General features: G+C 41.3%; 1 protein-coding gene across 1 annotated transcript in view; it reads right to left on the reverse strand.

The window, feature by feature from the left end:
* Positions 1–16,270, reverse strand: part of FREM3 (FRAS1 related extracellular matrix 3) — a 124,477-nt gene that overhangs the window by 19,779 nt on the left and 88,428 nt on the right. Inside the window, exons 7-16 of the mRNA XM_084856167.1 lie at positions 14,104–14,253; positions 13,671–13,880; positions 12,636–12,833; positions 10,349–10,513; positions 8,395–8,577; positions 7,866–7,996; positions 6,398–6,556; positions 5,313–5,616; positions 2,556–2,687; positions 1,464–1,795 (exon numbers count right to left, since the gene is read on the reverse strand). Of these exons, the coding sequence (XP_084712293.1) occupies positions 1,464–1,795; positions 2,556–2,687; positions 5,313–5,616; positions 6,398–6,556; positions 7,866–7,996; positions 8,395–8,577; positions 10,349–10,513; positions 12,636–12,833; positions 13,671–13,880; positions 14,104–14,253 (1,964 nt within the window). The remainder of the gene's footprint in view (positions 1–1,463; positions 1,796–2,555; positions 2,688–5,312; positions 5,617–6,397; positions 6,557–7,865; positions 7,997–8,394; positions 8,578–10,348; positions 10,514–12,635; positions 12,834–13,670; positions 13,881–14,103; positions 14,254–16,270) is intronic.

The following is a 16,270-nucleotide window of genomic DNA, read 5'->3' on the forward strand; positions in this document are numbered from 1 at the left end:
CCCAGACCTGCTCCTAGGCTGTTGTCCCTTCTCAGTCTCTCTGTTTCTGCCTCCCTCCTCCCTCTCAGAAAGGTCAACCCTCCTTTCCAGATCAGAGGCGCAGATCACACCAGGGATTGTTGGGAAGTGTAGTCCCAACATTCCTGTCCCTTTCCAGTACAGATTAAAATCAAATTACTCCATTAGAAGTCCATAAAGTTACATTAACAAGAATGCAACTGAAATGAAACAAAATAAAGCAAATTATAGGGAACAGAAAGCTTCTTACTGTTACCCATGTTTCCAGATTTCCATATTGGTTTGTTCATATCCTTTCCTTGGAAAAACTGTATTACAGTACTGATGTCACTGAATTTCGGAGTGGGTGTGCCAGAAACTAACTCTCCCAGTTTGGATTTATACCAGTGATTACAACAAATAGTTTGTGTAGCCAGAACCTAATCTTGTGTTCTGGATTTCTTAGCATCATAAAGTAGGTGCCCTTAACGTCATTTGAACCAGATATCCTGGTTCAGATTGACATTCATCCCAAGATGTCACCCCAGCCACAATTTCCCATCTTCATCAAAATGCTTTTCATGCTAGTCATGTACATGTCCACCTAATTAATCAATCTCCACCAACAGACACCTAATTTCTCTCTCTTGTTTTGTTTCTGATCTTGTACATCCAATGCTGCCCACCAGACTACTGCACAATTCTACACAGATGTCTCTACGTTCCCCAACAAAGTATTATAACCACAGGAAATATATTAACATAAGTTCATAAGAAGAGCCATGCTGGATCAGACCAAGGGTCTAGTCCAGCATTCTGTTGACACAGTGGCCAACCAGCTGCCTACAGGAAACCCATAAGCAGGACATGACTACAACAGTACCCTCCCACCCATGTTCCCCAGCAACTGGTGTACATAGGCATGCTGCCTCTGAATCTGGAAGTGGCTTACAGCCATCAGGACTAGTAGCCATTAATAGCTTTATCCTCCATGAACTTGTCCAATTCCCCTTTAAAGCCATCCAAATTGGTGGCTATCGCTACACCTTGTGGAATCTGCAGAGTCGCTAGCAAAAGATTAGAAAAAAGCTAACCCCTCTGCCACAAGCCTATGAAGTACTGTCATGGAGGTGATGCCAGCATGTGCCATCCAAAATCCAGTTATTGTCCACTGGCTGCCATAGACAGGGGCGCAGTGATAGAGCACACGCTTTGACTGCAGAAGGTCCCAGGCTGAATCCCTGGAGCCTCCAGGTAAAAGGATGAGGATGCAGGTGATGGGGAAGATGCTCTGCCTGAGACCCTGAAGAACTGCTGCCAGTCTGAGTAGACAATACCGGGCTGAATGGACAAATAGTTTGACCTGGCATAACGCAGCTTCCTATGTTCCCGTGCCACACACGCAAGTGCACATAGCTGGGGAAAAGCTTGGCAGTTTTCCATTGCTCGTCATCCATAGAACATACCTGACCGTCTGTGCCAATGGAGCCACTGCAGTCAGTCAGCAGTTCTGACATGTCATAGTAGCTGTTAAATTCCCACAGGCAGGCCTCCAAGTTGAGATTACGGTAGAAACGCAAGGTCTGGGCAGACCGCACAGTGCTGCTATACTGGTAGGGTGAAGTTTCTCCAATCACTTCTGAGTTCTTGACATTATCTGTGATGAATCCATATTTTGTCTCAATCTCATTATAATCCAAGAGGTTGGAGCATTTGTGGTTGCCCACACGGGTACCATCAGGACTAAGCGTCAGCTCAAAGTTGGACAAAGGTCTAGTTGAAACAACTGGCAGCATCCCTGAAACCAGAAGTACACAATCATTATAGTCTTATGCAATAATAACAATACTAGCAGATTCATATAATGCTTTTTGAGTGTTCAAAGCCCTCCGTATCTCTCTATCTGAAAGACAGAAATACAAACAGAGTAATTTCAAAATATACTTAAGAGCTAAACATTTCAGCTTCTGTGCTCATCAGAGTGGAAAGCTAAACGTTTAGCTATAAATATTGTTTTTAATTACTCCGTTGTTCATCTTTCTATCTTTCTTATATATTTTAACTTAAGACTGACTGCATCCATAGTGAATTCAGAGCCTCCATGCCGCTTTGCTGCTTTACACACACACACACACACACACACACACACACACACAAAACATCAAGAGTCCTTACAACAACTCATATTGCAGAGCAGGGCTGAGGCAGAGAGAACAGTCGCTTGCCAAAGGATAACTCATACATTCGTGTCTGAGGAACAATTTGAACAGAGGATTTCCTGGCTCACATTAGTCCTGCTTAGAATAGACCCATTCAAATAAATGGGACTTAAGTATGTATGTATGTATCTAACGAGATGTTTGAATAATCGTACAATCAGTGGCTGCCGTTTTGCAGTTAATGAAGTATAAAGAAAGAAAAAGAAAAGACCAAATATGTGTCAAAAACTGCATTTGAACAGACCTTTTTCATATTTACATGTCTCACTGCAGTGACAATTGGTGCTGCAATAATGCAACAGTTCCATGTCTAATCAAATACAAATGCCCAGTACTTACCATCCATATGAGGCATTGTAACTGTTACTTTGATCAGATTGGGATAGTCAGGATCATCAGGGCCCGTGTAACGTATTTTGGCTGAGAACGGCTCTGCGCCCACTGTTCCTGGAATACGTGGTTGGCACAAACCTAAGTGGATAAGGAGTGAAAAGTGTGGGGTTGATTAAAACAAAAGATGAGTAATCCTGGCATGTCTTTCTTTGGAAGAACCAAATTACAGGGATGTTGCTGCTTTAATAACATAGGTAAGCCAACGATTTACACCAGCCTTCCCCAACATGATGCCCTCCAGATGTGCTGAAACTTTCATCATACTCAGACAGGATAGCCACTGGTCGTGCCAAGAATCTGGAGGACACCAGGTTGGGGAAGGCAAATTCACACTATATACTCCTGATCCGATTCTGGAGCCACCTCTACTGGGCACAGCCTCAGTTTACTTATAGTAGTAAACTTCCTTTCCTCTTCCACACAGAAAATGAGTACAGCACTGCCTCCTACCCCCCATTCAAATCTATCTGTCTGTCTGTCTGTCTGTCTGTCTGTCTGTCTGTCTGTCTGTCTGTCTATCTATCTATCTATCTATCTATCTATCTATCTATCTATCTATCTATATTCCGCCTTTTTTCCTCTTGCAAGGAACCCAAGGTGGCTTACATTATCCTCTTCCTCCTCTCCACTTTATCCTCACAACAACAATCCTGTGGGGTAGGTTGGGCAGAGAGTCTGTGAAGTACAGGGATCGTGAAAAAGGAAACATTCACCTCCCTTCTTGGAGAGACATAAACAACAGAAGCCAAAGGATCTCTCTGAAAATACGCAAATGACTTGAGATAAAAGTCTTTTATTCTCATTCACAGGGACTGATGTAGGAACGGAGAGTGCCCTTTGTTCCAACTCCTGGCAATGAAACTGTAAGTCAAGTATTTCCCCCAAACACCATGGGTGTTTCCCCCCCGCCAACCCTAATTGTTGCACAGTGGGCACAATCTTTGCTGGGATTGTGGTGGGGGGGGGGAAGGATTAAACCTCATCTCCCTACACATTGTGGTTCTGATCTGGACTGGGTCCTCACACTTACTTTTAAATAAAACAACAATCTCCAACGTAATCGATACCATTAGAGGAATGTATTCCCCTTCCTCCTACAGGCCCCCGCATATTCCCCAAATCTGCTCCAGGGGGTTGGAGGATGCAGATTTGGGGGCTGCAAAAGGTTGTAGGGGGAGAAGAGAGGAAGGGGAAGTCCCATTGCATGAGTGGAAGTCTGCTCGTGTGATGTTGGATGGAACCAAGATGGAGCTACACGCTATGTATTTAATGTAACGTAACAGCCCTCAGTCTCAAACATCAAGCACTATAGATACTGTGGAGGAGCAGCCTTGTCACTGCTACTACACACCTCTCCCCTGCACAGCCACACATAATATCCATATGTACAATGTCACTGATTTCCACACTCCTTCCACCCCCTTTTCCCAGGTAAAAGGATTGTAGAAATGGCAAATGCTATGTTGTATCATATATACAATAGGCAGCACAGGCCCTTTCACACAGTGACCTGGTTTGCACATTCACAGAGAAGAAATAAGCCACGGTGGCTTACTTCCCCCCTCTGTGCATGCCTATCACATGCCAGGGGCATTCGCATAATTACCCCGGCACTGCAGCTTGTTGCCATGAGTAACAAGCCATTCACCCCCCTTCCAATTTGTGCAAATTAACATTTGTCCAAATGGCAGCCCCCCCCCCCCAATAAATGCACAAAACGGAATTTTTCGGAATTGGAAAAAAAATCCGCTACAGTCCGCTGCCACTTACTGGAACAGAAACAGTGTGGAATCTCATAAGGCTCAAGTGGAAGGAAATTCCCAGCATCACATATCCCTACACAGAAACCATGGCCTGTTGTAGGGTTCTGGGTGGCTTGTTACCCACAGCAACAAGCCACCCAGGCTGGGTTTGCATGATATGACAAGCTGCACTGCCTGGGGTAATTATGCTAATCCCTCTCGCATGCATGGGGAGGGGAAACAAATCACACTACTATGGCTTATTTCCTGTCTGTGATTGTGAGAACCTGGCCAATATGAACCACTCTTCAGTTCCCAAATGATGGCTTCAGGTTTTCTTCACACTTGGGTAGACACAAGTCGGTGGCTGCAGTTGCTTCTTATTTTGCCATGTTTCTTCTGAATTTCAGTTCAGAGGCACAACCCGAGTCATAAACCTACAATATCCACCTCTCATTTGGCCCTGCTTCACTGATTTACATATGCTCCCATTTTAACACAAGTTCAAAAGTTCTTCTCAGTTGGTATCTTTTTTAATATTTATTTGGAGATAATACTAAATGTTTCATGAAGCAGATTTATATTGAATCTGCTACGTTCACACTGACATCCAATGCTCCAACTCCCTTTGTTATAATAAAACTTATTAGTCTCTCTTCTAATCACGCCCACTCTTCAATTTTTAAAACAGCAACCCTGATACGGCAATTATATTATACAATCACACTATATTTTATTCTTTTAGCTTTCATGGTTTTATATTGTATTTTATTCTTTTAGTTCTTGTGATCTGCCCAGAGAAGTTCTGTTACTGGGCATATTAAAATAAAATAAAACATTATGCAGCATTTCTATGACAGAATCTTTATGCCTGTACAAAAGTGTTAGAAGCAAACAGTTAACTCAGCTTAATGAAAGTCACTTGATTTTATTAAATTGCATTAAGTATCTTGTACCTTACCTTCTTCCCTGTTTATTGTGTAAATTGGGCTCAGCAATTCTAAACCCACATCTCCATTGGCATTGACAGCCCGTGCTGCACATTGAATCCTTGAACCAGCCTGGAAATAGATGGAGTCCAAGGTGATTGACTTGGTGTTGGTGAAGAAAGTGTTGGAGTCTACTTCACGCATGGGGCTGGTAACACCATCAGTGCCACTTGGAGCACTGACAAGCCAGCGATACAAGGTCAGTGTGTCATTGATGTTTTCAGCAGCACAAATAGATCCAGTCTTGTCATAGTCTGAATATTTGGGGTTGCATGCCTGAAGTTTAATAGATACACACAATAAATCTATATATATGTCTGCTGCAGTAAAATGAATAATTAAGATCAAATTCTAAGGGTGGTCTTTTTTCCTTATGCTGCATTAATGTTTAACAAGGTCATTTTTCTTGCTATAGGTTAAACTACTGCAGACCCTTTTATTTTCCATTAATTAAATTATGAAATTAAATATTTAAATATTAAACATTAAATATTAATGTCTGTGGCATCTAATTAAAAACCTGATACTGTGAAAAGACTTCCATTTATCACAGCTGCGGGGAAAGAAACAAAGTTGTGTGATATACGCAAATCACACCATATATTAGCTAATAAGGCAGAAAAAAGGGAGCAAAATAGCACCATTAAAAGATTACTAGAATATCCAAAGTGAACTAGGGTTAGAAAGCTGAATACAGAACAGTCAGGCCTCGATCAGGTCCCACCTCTGTGGAGGACTCATTGTGTGAGCTTCAGTAGCTCATGATCTCTTGCCTCCATTTCCCATCTGTGAAATGGAAAAAGAAGTGATCTCTCTCACCGGGCTATTTATTGTGGGGAAAGCAAAGATCATAAAATGCTCTGAAAACGAAAAGATCTATATAAAGGATGGATGTCAATGATCAAGGAACAGGAAGCCTAATTCCAAGAAACGAAATTGGAACTTGTGCCTTAAACCTCCTAGTAGCTTGTTTACGCAACCCAAAAACATTCACTTCCCAGATAGTAGTAGACCTTTAGACATAATTTGGAGAAGAGGTAGCAGGAACAAATCGTACCGTTACACACACAACAGGGTAGCCAGTTGGAGGCTGGGGGGTGCCTTTGCTTTTAGCAGTGTCATCGTACAGCAAGAGAGATACAACCTGAGGCACAGCTGGGAAAGTCACATCTGCCACGCTGTCCATTTCTTCAATGTACACAATGGCTTTGTTCATCTGAATTGAGAGATGGAAAAAGTTTCTACCGGCAAGTTAAAAATGGACATAAAGGCATATGCTTCTGTACAAGGATACTCTGTACATCAGCCTTCCAGTGCCCTCCAGATGTGCTGGACAACAGTACCCCCCAGTCAATATGGCTGGCTGGAGGATGCTGGGTGTTGAAGTCCAACACATCTGGAGGGCACCAGGTTGGGGAAGGCTGCTGTAGATAGTTTCTCTTTATGACCAGGTTGTTACCTAAATTAGTTTATGCACAAGTATTATCAGGATGCAAAATCTGCAGGCCTGTGTGGAAAAAAACAACAACCCTTTCTTTCAACCATCATACCATATCTGTAGACAAGCCAAGACATTTGCTGCCTGAGGCAGAATAGCAAATCCACACCCAACACACACCACTGCCCAGGTCAAGGTGCATAGTAGGTTGACCAAGTGATTTTGGTACTTGAGGAAGAAAATCCCACAAACCTCTCTCCCTGGCAGTAAAAACATAATAATAATAAACTAGGTAACTAACAACCTGCTGCCCTTTCATGACATCCCATATCAGGTGCCTGAGGCCGCCACTTCATTCTCTAATGGTAGGGCTGGCTCTCAACATCCATACAAAGGTTGGATCTGAAGGTTCATTTCCATTCGAGGAAGGGAATCTTTGGATCCAAGTCTGTATCTTAAAAAAAAAAAAAGCCACGCTACGGTGAACAGACTGATAAAACATACAGGATATCATTTCCATAACTAGTGACTGCTGGAAACCCATGTTCAGTGGACTTCAGAAGGTTGTTTACATGTGTGAAAATGTTCCTGCCACATAACAGTTAATATTAAAGCACCATTTTTAGGTATAATAGAAACTGACATTTTTCACTGAGGGTGCAACTAGAATATGGGTTGTATCTAATATTAGTCTAACTTAAGTCTCAGTCATTTCAATGGGCCTACTCTAAGTAGAGATAACACCGGATACAACCTTGGATGGTGCCTGTATATTTGATTCCATTGGTCAAACAGCATCTTGGGAGGGGGGACTTTAAATCAGAAAAAGAGTATGGGGGCAAGGGTTACACGTCCCCCAGTGATGATCAGATTCAGAGCCCCGTGCATCTGCTACTAAACTTTTTTAAAAAACCCAGAAGATCTAATCACAGGTTTACTGTCTTGTTTGGCCCCCACAAATGGCATTCTAGGCATTCAGAGAACAGTGAACCTTCTGTACTTTGATGTTTCTGAATCGCCATGATCTGAATGCGAACTGTGTCCACAGCTAACCGAAGTTCAACATATCAAATCTCTTAGTTCTTACCTGAGTCTCAGCTACCATATTCTCATCAGGTTTCAAATGGACTGTAAATGCTTCGCGCATTTCTCTCACCCCATCATACAGAACTTCAACCTCAACGAAGTGCTCAGTTTCTCCTTCTTTGAATTCAATATCTGAAATGAAGATTTAAAAAAGAAAAAAGAAAAAATGAAACTCTTTTCTCAGTCCTCAGCAGAGTTAGGCTAGGATCCAAAGAGAAGCAGACAATGCTCACAGTTAGGCTCACAGTTGGTGCTAAATTCATGTTAGGCATCTAGCCAAAAGAAAGGCAATTCATAAATGCTAAAAACAAAACAAAATACCTAGAACTTCTATTTCGCATTATGCCAAACTATCTTTCCAGTCTTAGGAACACAAACGAATAGGAAACAATTTAAGTTCTGGTTTTATTTGTGTAATATTGTGACATCATTCATGGTTTTACATTCATATTTTGTAGCAACAGCAATGCAGCTGCTTCCAGACATTAGCAATTTCTGCAATTTTCCTGAAGTTGAGGTCAAAGTCTTACCATCAGACATTGGATTATAGTCTTCTCCAGAGGTAGCTGAACCATCTTTAGTATGGATTCTCACAATGGAAACTTTGGAACTGTCCCCCAAACGTAAGACAGGGATCTTTACAACTGCAATCTCCCCAGGCTCTTGAGGTTCTTGGATGCTATATTTGATTTCGGAGAATTTTATCACTGGTTCTACAAGAGAACTGAAAAATGTCAATCTCTCCTATTTAAGTTTTATTTATATACGGCCGAAATGGCCAGAGGGAGAAAAACAGCCAAAAATAAATATTGGAAAACAATATTTTTGGTTAGTTCACTGGATTTGTATATTGCTTAGCAATATAACCCATTCATTTGCTTCATAATAATAAGGCAGGGAGAATGCCAATTGTGAGCATCGATTAATCTGCTCAACTCTTATAAGAAAAAAAGATCCAGTGAACTAACATACAAGATTAAACATCCTGAAAAATCAACAGATACTTTCCATTCAGGCTTTTATCTACTAGGAGGCACAGGTCATGTTGTCATCACACCCAGCATTGCAGCTACTAGGTCTTAGGACTGTGAATAAACATCACAGCTCACTCTCACTTCACCATATATGAGCAGGAAATCCATGAATTGGAGATTTGGATTATGAGCATCTGTTTTCTGCAGTGCTAAGAGACTCAATTACCTGGTTTGCATGATCAAAACAAGTGGTGCGTGCTGGGCGGGTTATTGGAGGGTTGTTTCCCCCTCTAACAAGCCATGCTACCCAGGTTTGAACAACATGACAAACCATGCCCGGTGGCTTCTTTGATCATGTGAACTGGCCAGGAATCACTCTTCCTCCATGGTCTATAAAGCTTCCCAGTAGGGTATAGGCTAGAAGACCTTGGAGGTAGTGTCTATGTTTCTATAACTGCAGCTTCCTTTCTCTGATGAATTTAGGATCAGATATACGTCCTGCCCCACTTTTGATTTACTGTTGTTTTATTTAATTTAAATGATTGGATTAAACGTTTTTCAAATTTAACATCAAATCTACACTTACTTGGGAGAAGGGTCCATTGGGCAAGTTTGTGGGAAGAGCTCTGAAAACTCAGGAGATCACAAATCTGCTATTCTTTCTTGTACTGTTGAGATATTTTATTCTTCTAGCAATACAAGGTTGATTTAAAAACTGTACTTAGATGCAGGTATGGGTATAAATAAATGAAGTATGCAATCCTATGTATGTATGTTTAGACAGAAAAAAGTCCTACAACTCCCAGCACTCCCCAGCCAGCCATGCTGGCTGGGAAATGCTGGGAGTTGTAGGACTTTTTCCTGTCTAAACATCCATAGGACTGCACCCTAAAGGAGCAATCCTATAGCCGCTACACAGTGGCTAGACAGTCACAGGATATTGTTTTATCTGGGAACCGAACTCCCCCCACTTCCGCGCTGCCTTGGAGGCAGCGCAGAACAGCCCCATTCTCTGCATTCGCAAGAGGAGCACAGAGTGGCCGAAAAGGGGTGTTCCGCTGGGGCGTTCCGGGGCGGGCAGAAATGCCTGTATGACATATCCAATGTGTTGTAAAGAAGCCTCCTCCCCCGCTCCGTCCTCCTGTGGCTAGACAGCCGCAATTGTCTGTCTAGCCAAAAATGCAGGGCAGGAGAAGCGCAGAGGGAACGATCCCCTCCGTGCTTCTCCTGCCCTGCTTTGGATAGGCGGTCCGAGTTTGGAGGCGGCCACCTATCTGGATAGGATTGTGCCCTACGGGTAGTATCCAATGGTAGTCCTACATAGAGTAGACCCACTGAAATCGCTGGGACTTAAGTTAGTCATGACCAACTTAAACCTCATTCATTTCAATGGATCTACTCTATGTACATTCTCTGTGTGATCCCACTTCTAATTTGACAATATTTGAAGCAAGCGTCAAATGTAAGGCTCATGTATAATAGAAGAAGAATGAGGTGCTTATAAACTCACTGTCTTCTTCATCTTTAATCTTCACCAAAGTTTCTTTTTGTTCCCCAATGGAGGCACCAAATGTAGAAGTGCTTTTTGGTGTTCCAAGCACTAGTCTGAACTCTTCCTCCTCTTCAAAGAAGGCATCATCCTTCAGGACCACCACACAGGGCTTCTCAATCTCTCCTGCAGGAGGCCAAAAAGCAGAGCAGCTGACTTAGACATCTTTGTAGCAGCAGCTCTCATCTAAGTGCAGAACCCAAATTAAACATATACAGCCACTAAAATTATTACTACCTAATGCAAACATTGGTTGCTAGGGTACAGAATAGCAATCTAAATTTGGGGAACTGCAAATATGCATGCTGTCCTGTTTACTGCTGGCTGAGGAATGATAAGAGTTGTAGGACTTTTTTCTGTCTAAACATGCATAGGATTGCACCCTAATTTATTTAAACATGCAATAAATAAATAAATAAATAAATAAATTTATTTATATCCCACCTTTTCTCAATGGTGCTTACGGCTGCTAACAATAATAAACAATTGTACTATAACAATTAGCTGTAAAATAAACACCAAAGCAGCAAAATAAGCACTAAAACAGAAGATGGTAGAAGATAAAAAGTACAAAACAGCCATTAAAAGCAGTCTGATCAAACAACTTCCAACAAACAACAGGTCAGTGAGAGAACTTAAAAACCACTCATGGCCCCAAAGTGCTCCTATAAAGGGGATCTCTATTAAATTGGATTAATATAGAGTTATCTGGCTTAACTGGTTTGTAGATAACATCTTAAGAAGCATCAATAATAGCTATGGAAGCAAGAAGATCAGACTCTGAACACATCAGGACTGGTATAGTAACACTAAAGAGGCCCAACTCCACTAAAGGGCTTTTCACTTTCCTTTAATTCCTTAAAACAAATATATTAAAATGTATTTCAAACACATATAGTAGAGAGACAGCACTTCCACATAACCAACATTTCCCTCGGGCCTATTAGGGACAATTTCATACTATGTTTCTGTAGCCATATGACAAACACTCTTCCGTAACCTGAAGCATTATGGTTCAATCACTCTTTCATAACCTCAAGTGTTGCTCACACCTTTGCTCACTCTGACTGATCAAGGCACGGGTACCAGCATGTAGGGACATCTTGTTTCCATACTGTTGACTTTTAATCTAGGCCAGGACTACGCTCCATTGAACTCAATGGGATTTTCTGCTGAGCAAAAATGCTTAGGACTGCATAGATTTACAGATAAAGATACAAAATATCTATCTATCTATCATCTATCTATCTAAATATAGATATAGGTATATATCATATAAAATGACTGTGCAAGTCTGCTTGGAGAAAATCTTAAAATCTGGAGTCTGGCTGTGTGCCCACATCTCTTTTAGTGAGACTCCTTTATGGTATGCAAAAGCAATTTGTTAAAGTAATATGTCTTCCCAATTTTATATGGTTCGGAAGATAAAATTAAGAAAAATGTCACATAACAATAATTAAATTAAGGAAATGAAAACAAAATCTTAGAAATTAAATGTTGGTACTTTAATTTGATACCTTTGTTGCTGTCAATGGCAACAAATTTTTAATGGTAATTAAAAATTACCATTTTTAATGATTTGTTTTAATTTGTTTTCTGCTTTTTCAGCTACAAAGTTGAGCTCACTTTGAGTCAGTTATTTAGAATAAATCCCATGCATGTCTACTCAGAAGTAAGTCCCATTAAGTCCAATGCAAGTGTGCATAGGGTTGCTGCCTTAAGTCATTTATAATGTCACACAAAGCTTCTCAGGGCCAGACTAAATGTGACTTTTAAAATGTAGCTAGCAGTGACAACTTTTTCCCTACACTCAAAAGTAAGTGACAACTTTTTCCCTACACTCAAAAGTAAGTGCAGAGGATTCTATCTGGACTGGAGCCCTAGCATGCAGGGTAAGAGGGCTTTCACCTTTTGCTCCCTGCCACAATCCCAAACTTGATGGTGGCCCCTGGCACCTAAAATTTGCATGGCCAAAAAAGGATCCATTCACACAAATGCAAATTGCAGATCTGGGGCCTCCAATCTGGACTGGGACCACCACGAAGCAAAGGTTTAAAGCCCCTACCCGAATACACAGAAGGGTCCCAATCTGGATTGGAAACTCCAGGATAACTTTTGAGTGGCGGGGGGGAGTAATGTTGAGAGGGGAGTAATTAAAGTAATGTGTTGCTCAATCTTCAGGCACTTCTTTGCTGCAATTCAAAAGATTCAAAACTTTTTTTCTCTTTTTTTAAGGATGAGATCTTACCTGGGAGGAACACTACTACAGAGTCATCTGTGTTTGGTCTCTCCTCATAGTCCATCATAACCTGGGCAGAGCCCTGGCGAGTGTAGCAGCGGATGGTAGATTTATGATTAATGTCACCACTACGGTAAATTGTAGCTGCCACTTGCCCATCTTTTTCATTCACCGTGTATAGCAATTCCTTAAATTGGACTTTGGGTACTGCAAAAAAAAATAAAAATAAAAATCCAGAAGAGTGAGTTGCTCTTCTAATGTCTCACTGTGATGTCTGTATGATTCAGATTCACACTGGGCCATCCAGTAGTAACCCACTGGGCTTTAATTGCCAGGAAGGCTAGCTTTCTCCTGTTCAAACAGTGGCCAATGAAGGAAGGCCTTAAGATATTCGACAATAACAATTTGACAGTGACTAGAAGCTCAGTTTTTCCTAATTTTTTATTTTACTGTTTTATTGCTGTCCTTGATTTTATTGGATTGTTTTACGTCTTTGTATCTTAAAATCAGTTTCAGTATGTTTTCACTTGCTGCCCTGTATGCTGAGCCCTCCAAACTTGGGCTCAGATGGCTGTTCAGATTCATATGGAACTGTTAACCATATATACATGCCCTCCAACCCAGTGGAGGCTGGTGGCTCCAATGTCAGCGGGGCGGTGAATCCACTCCAGGTTTCAGTCAGAACTCTAAAGGAGCTATCCAAGGTGGACCTTGGATAGCTCCTTTAGAGTTCTGACTGAAACCTGGAATGGATTCACTGCCCCACTGACATCGGAGCCACTAGCCTCCAGTGCTCAAACCTATCTTTGAAGGCAAAATGGGGGTGGGGGCGGGGGCAGATGGGAACCTTCACAAAAGTTCAGAGAGAGGCCACAGACCTCTGTACCAGATGACCCCACCTCTTTCCACAATGTACAGTTTCCAAGCCCTCAGTTTTAACACAGCTGTGTGTTCCAGTGCTGAAGACTGAATAGTTTTACCAGAAAACATCCTGTACTCTGTGAGGACATTCAATTTATAGAAATTAGAGTCTACAACACTTACAATCGGTGACAGTATCATTGATGAAGATGGTAGTTTTGCTTGGTTCCCCAAGTACTGCATTCATAGGCATCCGGAGAACAAGTTCAAACCTTTCTGGTCCTTCAAGGACAGGCTGTCCCAGATCATCCAAGATGGTTACACGGAAGGTCTGCATATTTACACCAGGAGCAAAATCCAGGTTTCGGCTGATACCAACATAATCAACTCCAGCTATGTAAAAAGTAAGAACGGGATGTTCAATTATTTGTGGGATTTCATAAGCTCAAGATATAATGGATTTTGCCCTTGTGGTATTTTGCTGCATAGCTGCAAGCTTTTTGAACACTGCACAACCCAAATGTGTCAGGACTTAAAATGGCATCTGCACAGGATGTAAGAGTAGAGATAAGTATGCAGATACATTAATAATACTACCTGGAAAAAAATAATTCACCTTCTGCAGATATTGGTTCTGTTTTCCTGGAGCGCACAGTGACGGTGGCCGCTTTGGACAGGTCTGTTCCAGTTCTCCAAACACGAACTTCCACATAACCAGCACTCTCAGAGACATGATATTCCGTGTCACCAAAGTAAAAAGCAGGTTCTAGAAACACAGAAATAAGGAGAATGCTTATCAAGTCAAAAGAAAAAAATGCTTATCAAGTCTTCAAAAGAAAGTGATCAGGCACCTCTGGTATGAGGGACAGAATCCCAACATCTGGGTAAACAAATGAACTTTCCAAGTGAGGAGAAACTGCCTAATCATGCATATTCTTAATGATATAGTGCAGGAACTGCTGACTGGCATAAAATTTGGATTCCTCAGCATCTCAGATTTAATTTTTAATAACCAACTGTTTTCACAAGGCCACAGACTGTCATGTCAAGATAAATAACAACAACAACAACTCCTCTGGCTTTTACAGAAAAGGTGCAGAAAAGGGCAACCAAAATGTCCAGGGGACTAGAGAACCTTCCCAATGAGGAAAAGCTACAACAATTGAGGTGTTTCAAGTTTAGAAAAATGATGGCTAAAAGATGACACAACAGAGGTTTATACAATTATGCATGGTGCGGAGGAAGTGAATAGAGAGAAGCTTTAGACACTCCTGCTCCCCCTACCCCAAACCCCGCCTCTCAGAATACAATCACACTGCTTTAAAAGGGGATTAGACACATTCATGGAGGATAAAGTTATCAATGGCTACAAGCCATGAAGACTGTATGGAAACTCAAAGTATTGAAGGAGTATGCCTCTGTGTTCCTTTTGCTGGGGAACAGTGACAGGAGACATCTATTGCCTTCAGCATGTCCTCCTTGTGGGCCTCCCAGAGACGTCTGGTTGGCCACTATGGGAAAAAATGATTCTAGACTAGATGGACTTTGGTCTGATCCAACAGGGCTCTTCTTATATTCTTAGAACATTCTGCCAGGTATCTTGGGGATTCTCCATGTTCAGGAGGGTGGCACTATACTTCCCAACCAATCCTACTCCATATTCCCCCTTCCAAAATATTTTGCTTTCATTCCCATTACCAGCACTGTACTCGCCAAAATATTCTGATTTCTGTGAAAACCCAAATGTCTTAATTCTGAATACAATATGCAGGTTAAACACATTTGTGCACTTTTGCATGAATGCTATACTTTTCTGAATGCAGATATGGGATTGGCAATAGTTTGACTGGGGGAGAAAGGCCTGTTTGTTTCTTTGTGAGTAAGCAGAGCACACCCATGCCCGATTCTTCAGTTTTTTCATGTAAACATAATGTACATGTCAGCAAATGCTTCCCTAGGCGTAGCAACACTGAAGGGCAGGATTTAAATTCTCCAAATACATAAATGAACAAATGCTAATTATTGCGTCTGCAAATGCTGTTGGCAGAAAAAGAGAGAAACATGCATGTGGTTATTAACAGCACAATTTTGTACATGTCTACTCAGAAGTAAATCCCACTGGGTTTAATGGGGTTACTCCCAGGTAAGTGGCTATAGGATTGAAGCCGAAGGGAGCAATCCTATGCATGTTCAGAAAGAAAAAGTCCCACAACTTCCAGCATTCCCCAGCCAGCCTCTGTCTAAGCATGGATAGGCTTGTGTCCCAAGTTACTGAAAATTCCTATCTACATATGCAGGCTTATAAATGCACAGGGAAAACACCATATTCTGGAAATTTGCAAATAATCATCACTAACACCTTAGGAGTTTCCTTTTGGTTTTTGGGAACGGTTAATATAGGGTTTGCAGAAATTTTGTAAAACATCAACAAACTTTAAGCATCAAAGGAATGAATAAAAGGAGAAATCCTTTTAGGAGAACCTCTTTTAAGTAAAATAAGATAGCACTATGCCAATCAAAGGAACAAAATAAAATCAACTGTTTCTAAAAACAAAAGGGATTTTCAACAATTAACCAAAAATGTTGCCAAAATATTGCCCTTTATTTACTACAGGCATTATATTTTAAAGGTTCAATCATTCTTAATTCCTCAAAGTGAAAAACTGACCTTGTCATTTATTGGGGGGAAACCAGAAGTCTTACAATTCAGGTCAGGGAAAAGGTCATCATTAAAATGGGCTTAAGTAGTCTCCCCATTGTTTAGTGTAAGAGATCAAGCATCA

The sequence above is a fragment of the Heloderma suspectum genome, chromosome 5 (genome assembly GCF_057233095.1).
Source record: "Heloderma suspectum isolate Gila_16-S chromosome 5, 16-S_ref, whole genome shotgun sequence".
NCBI classification, from domain to species: Eukaryota; Metazoa; Chordata; class Lepidosauria; order Squamata; family Helodermatidae; genus Heloderma; species Heloderma suspectum.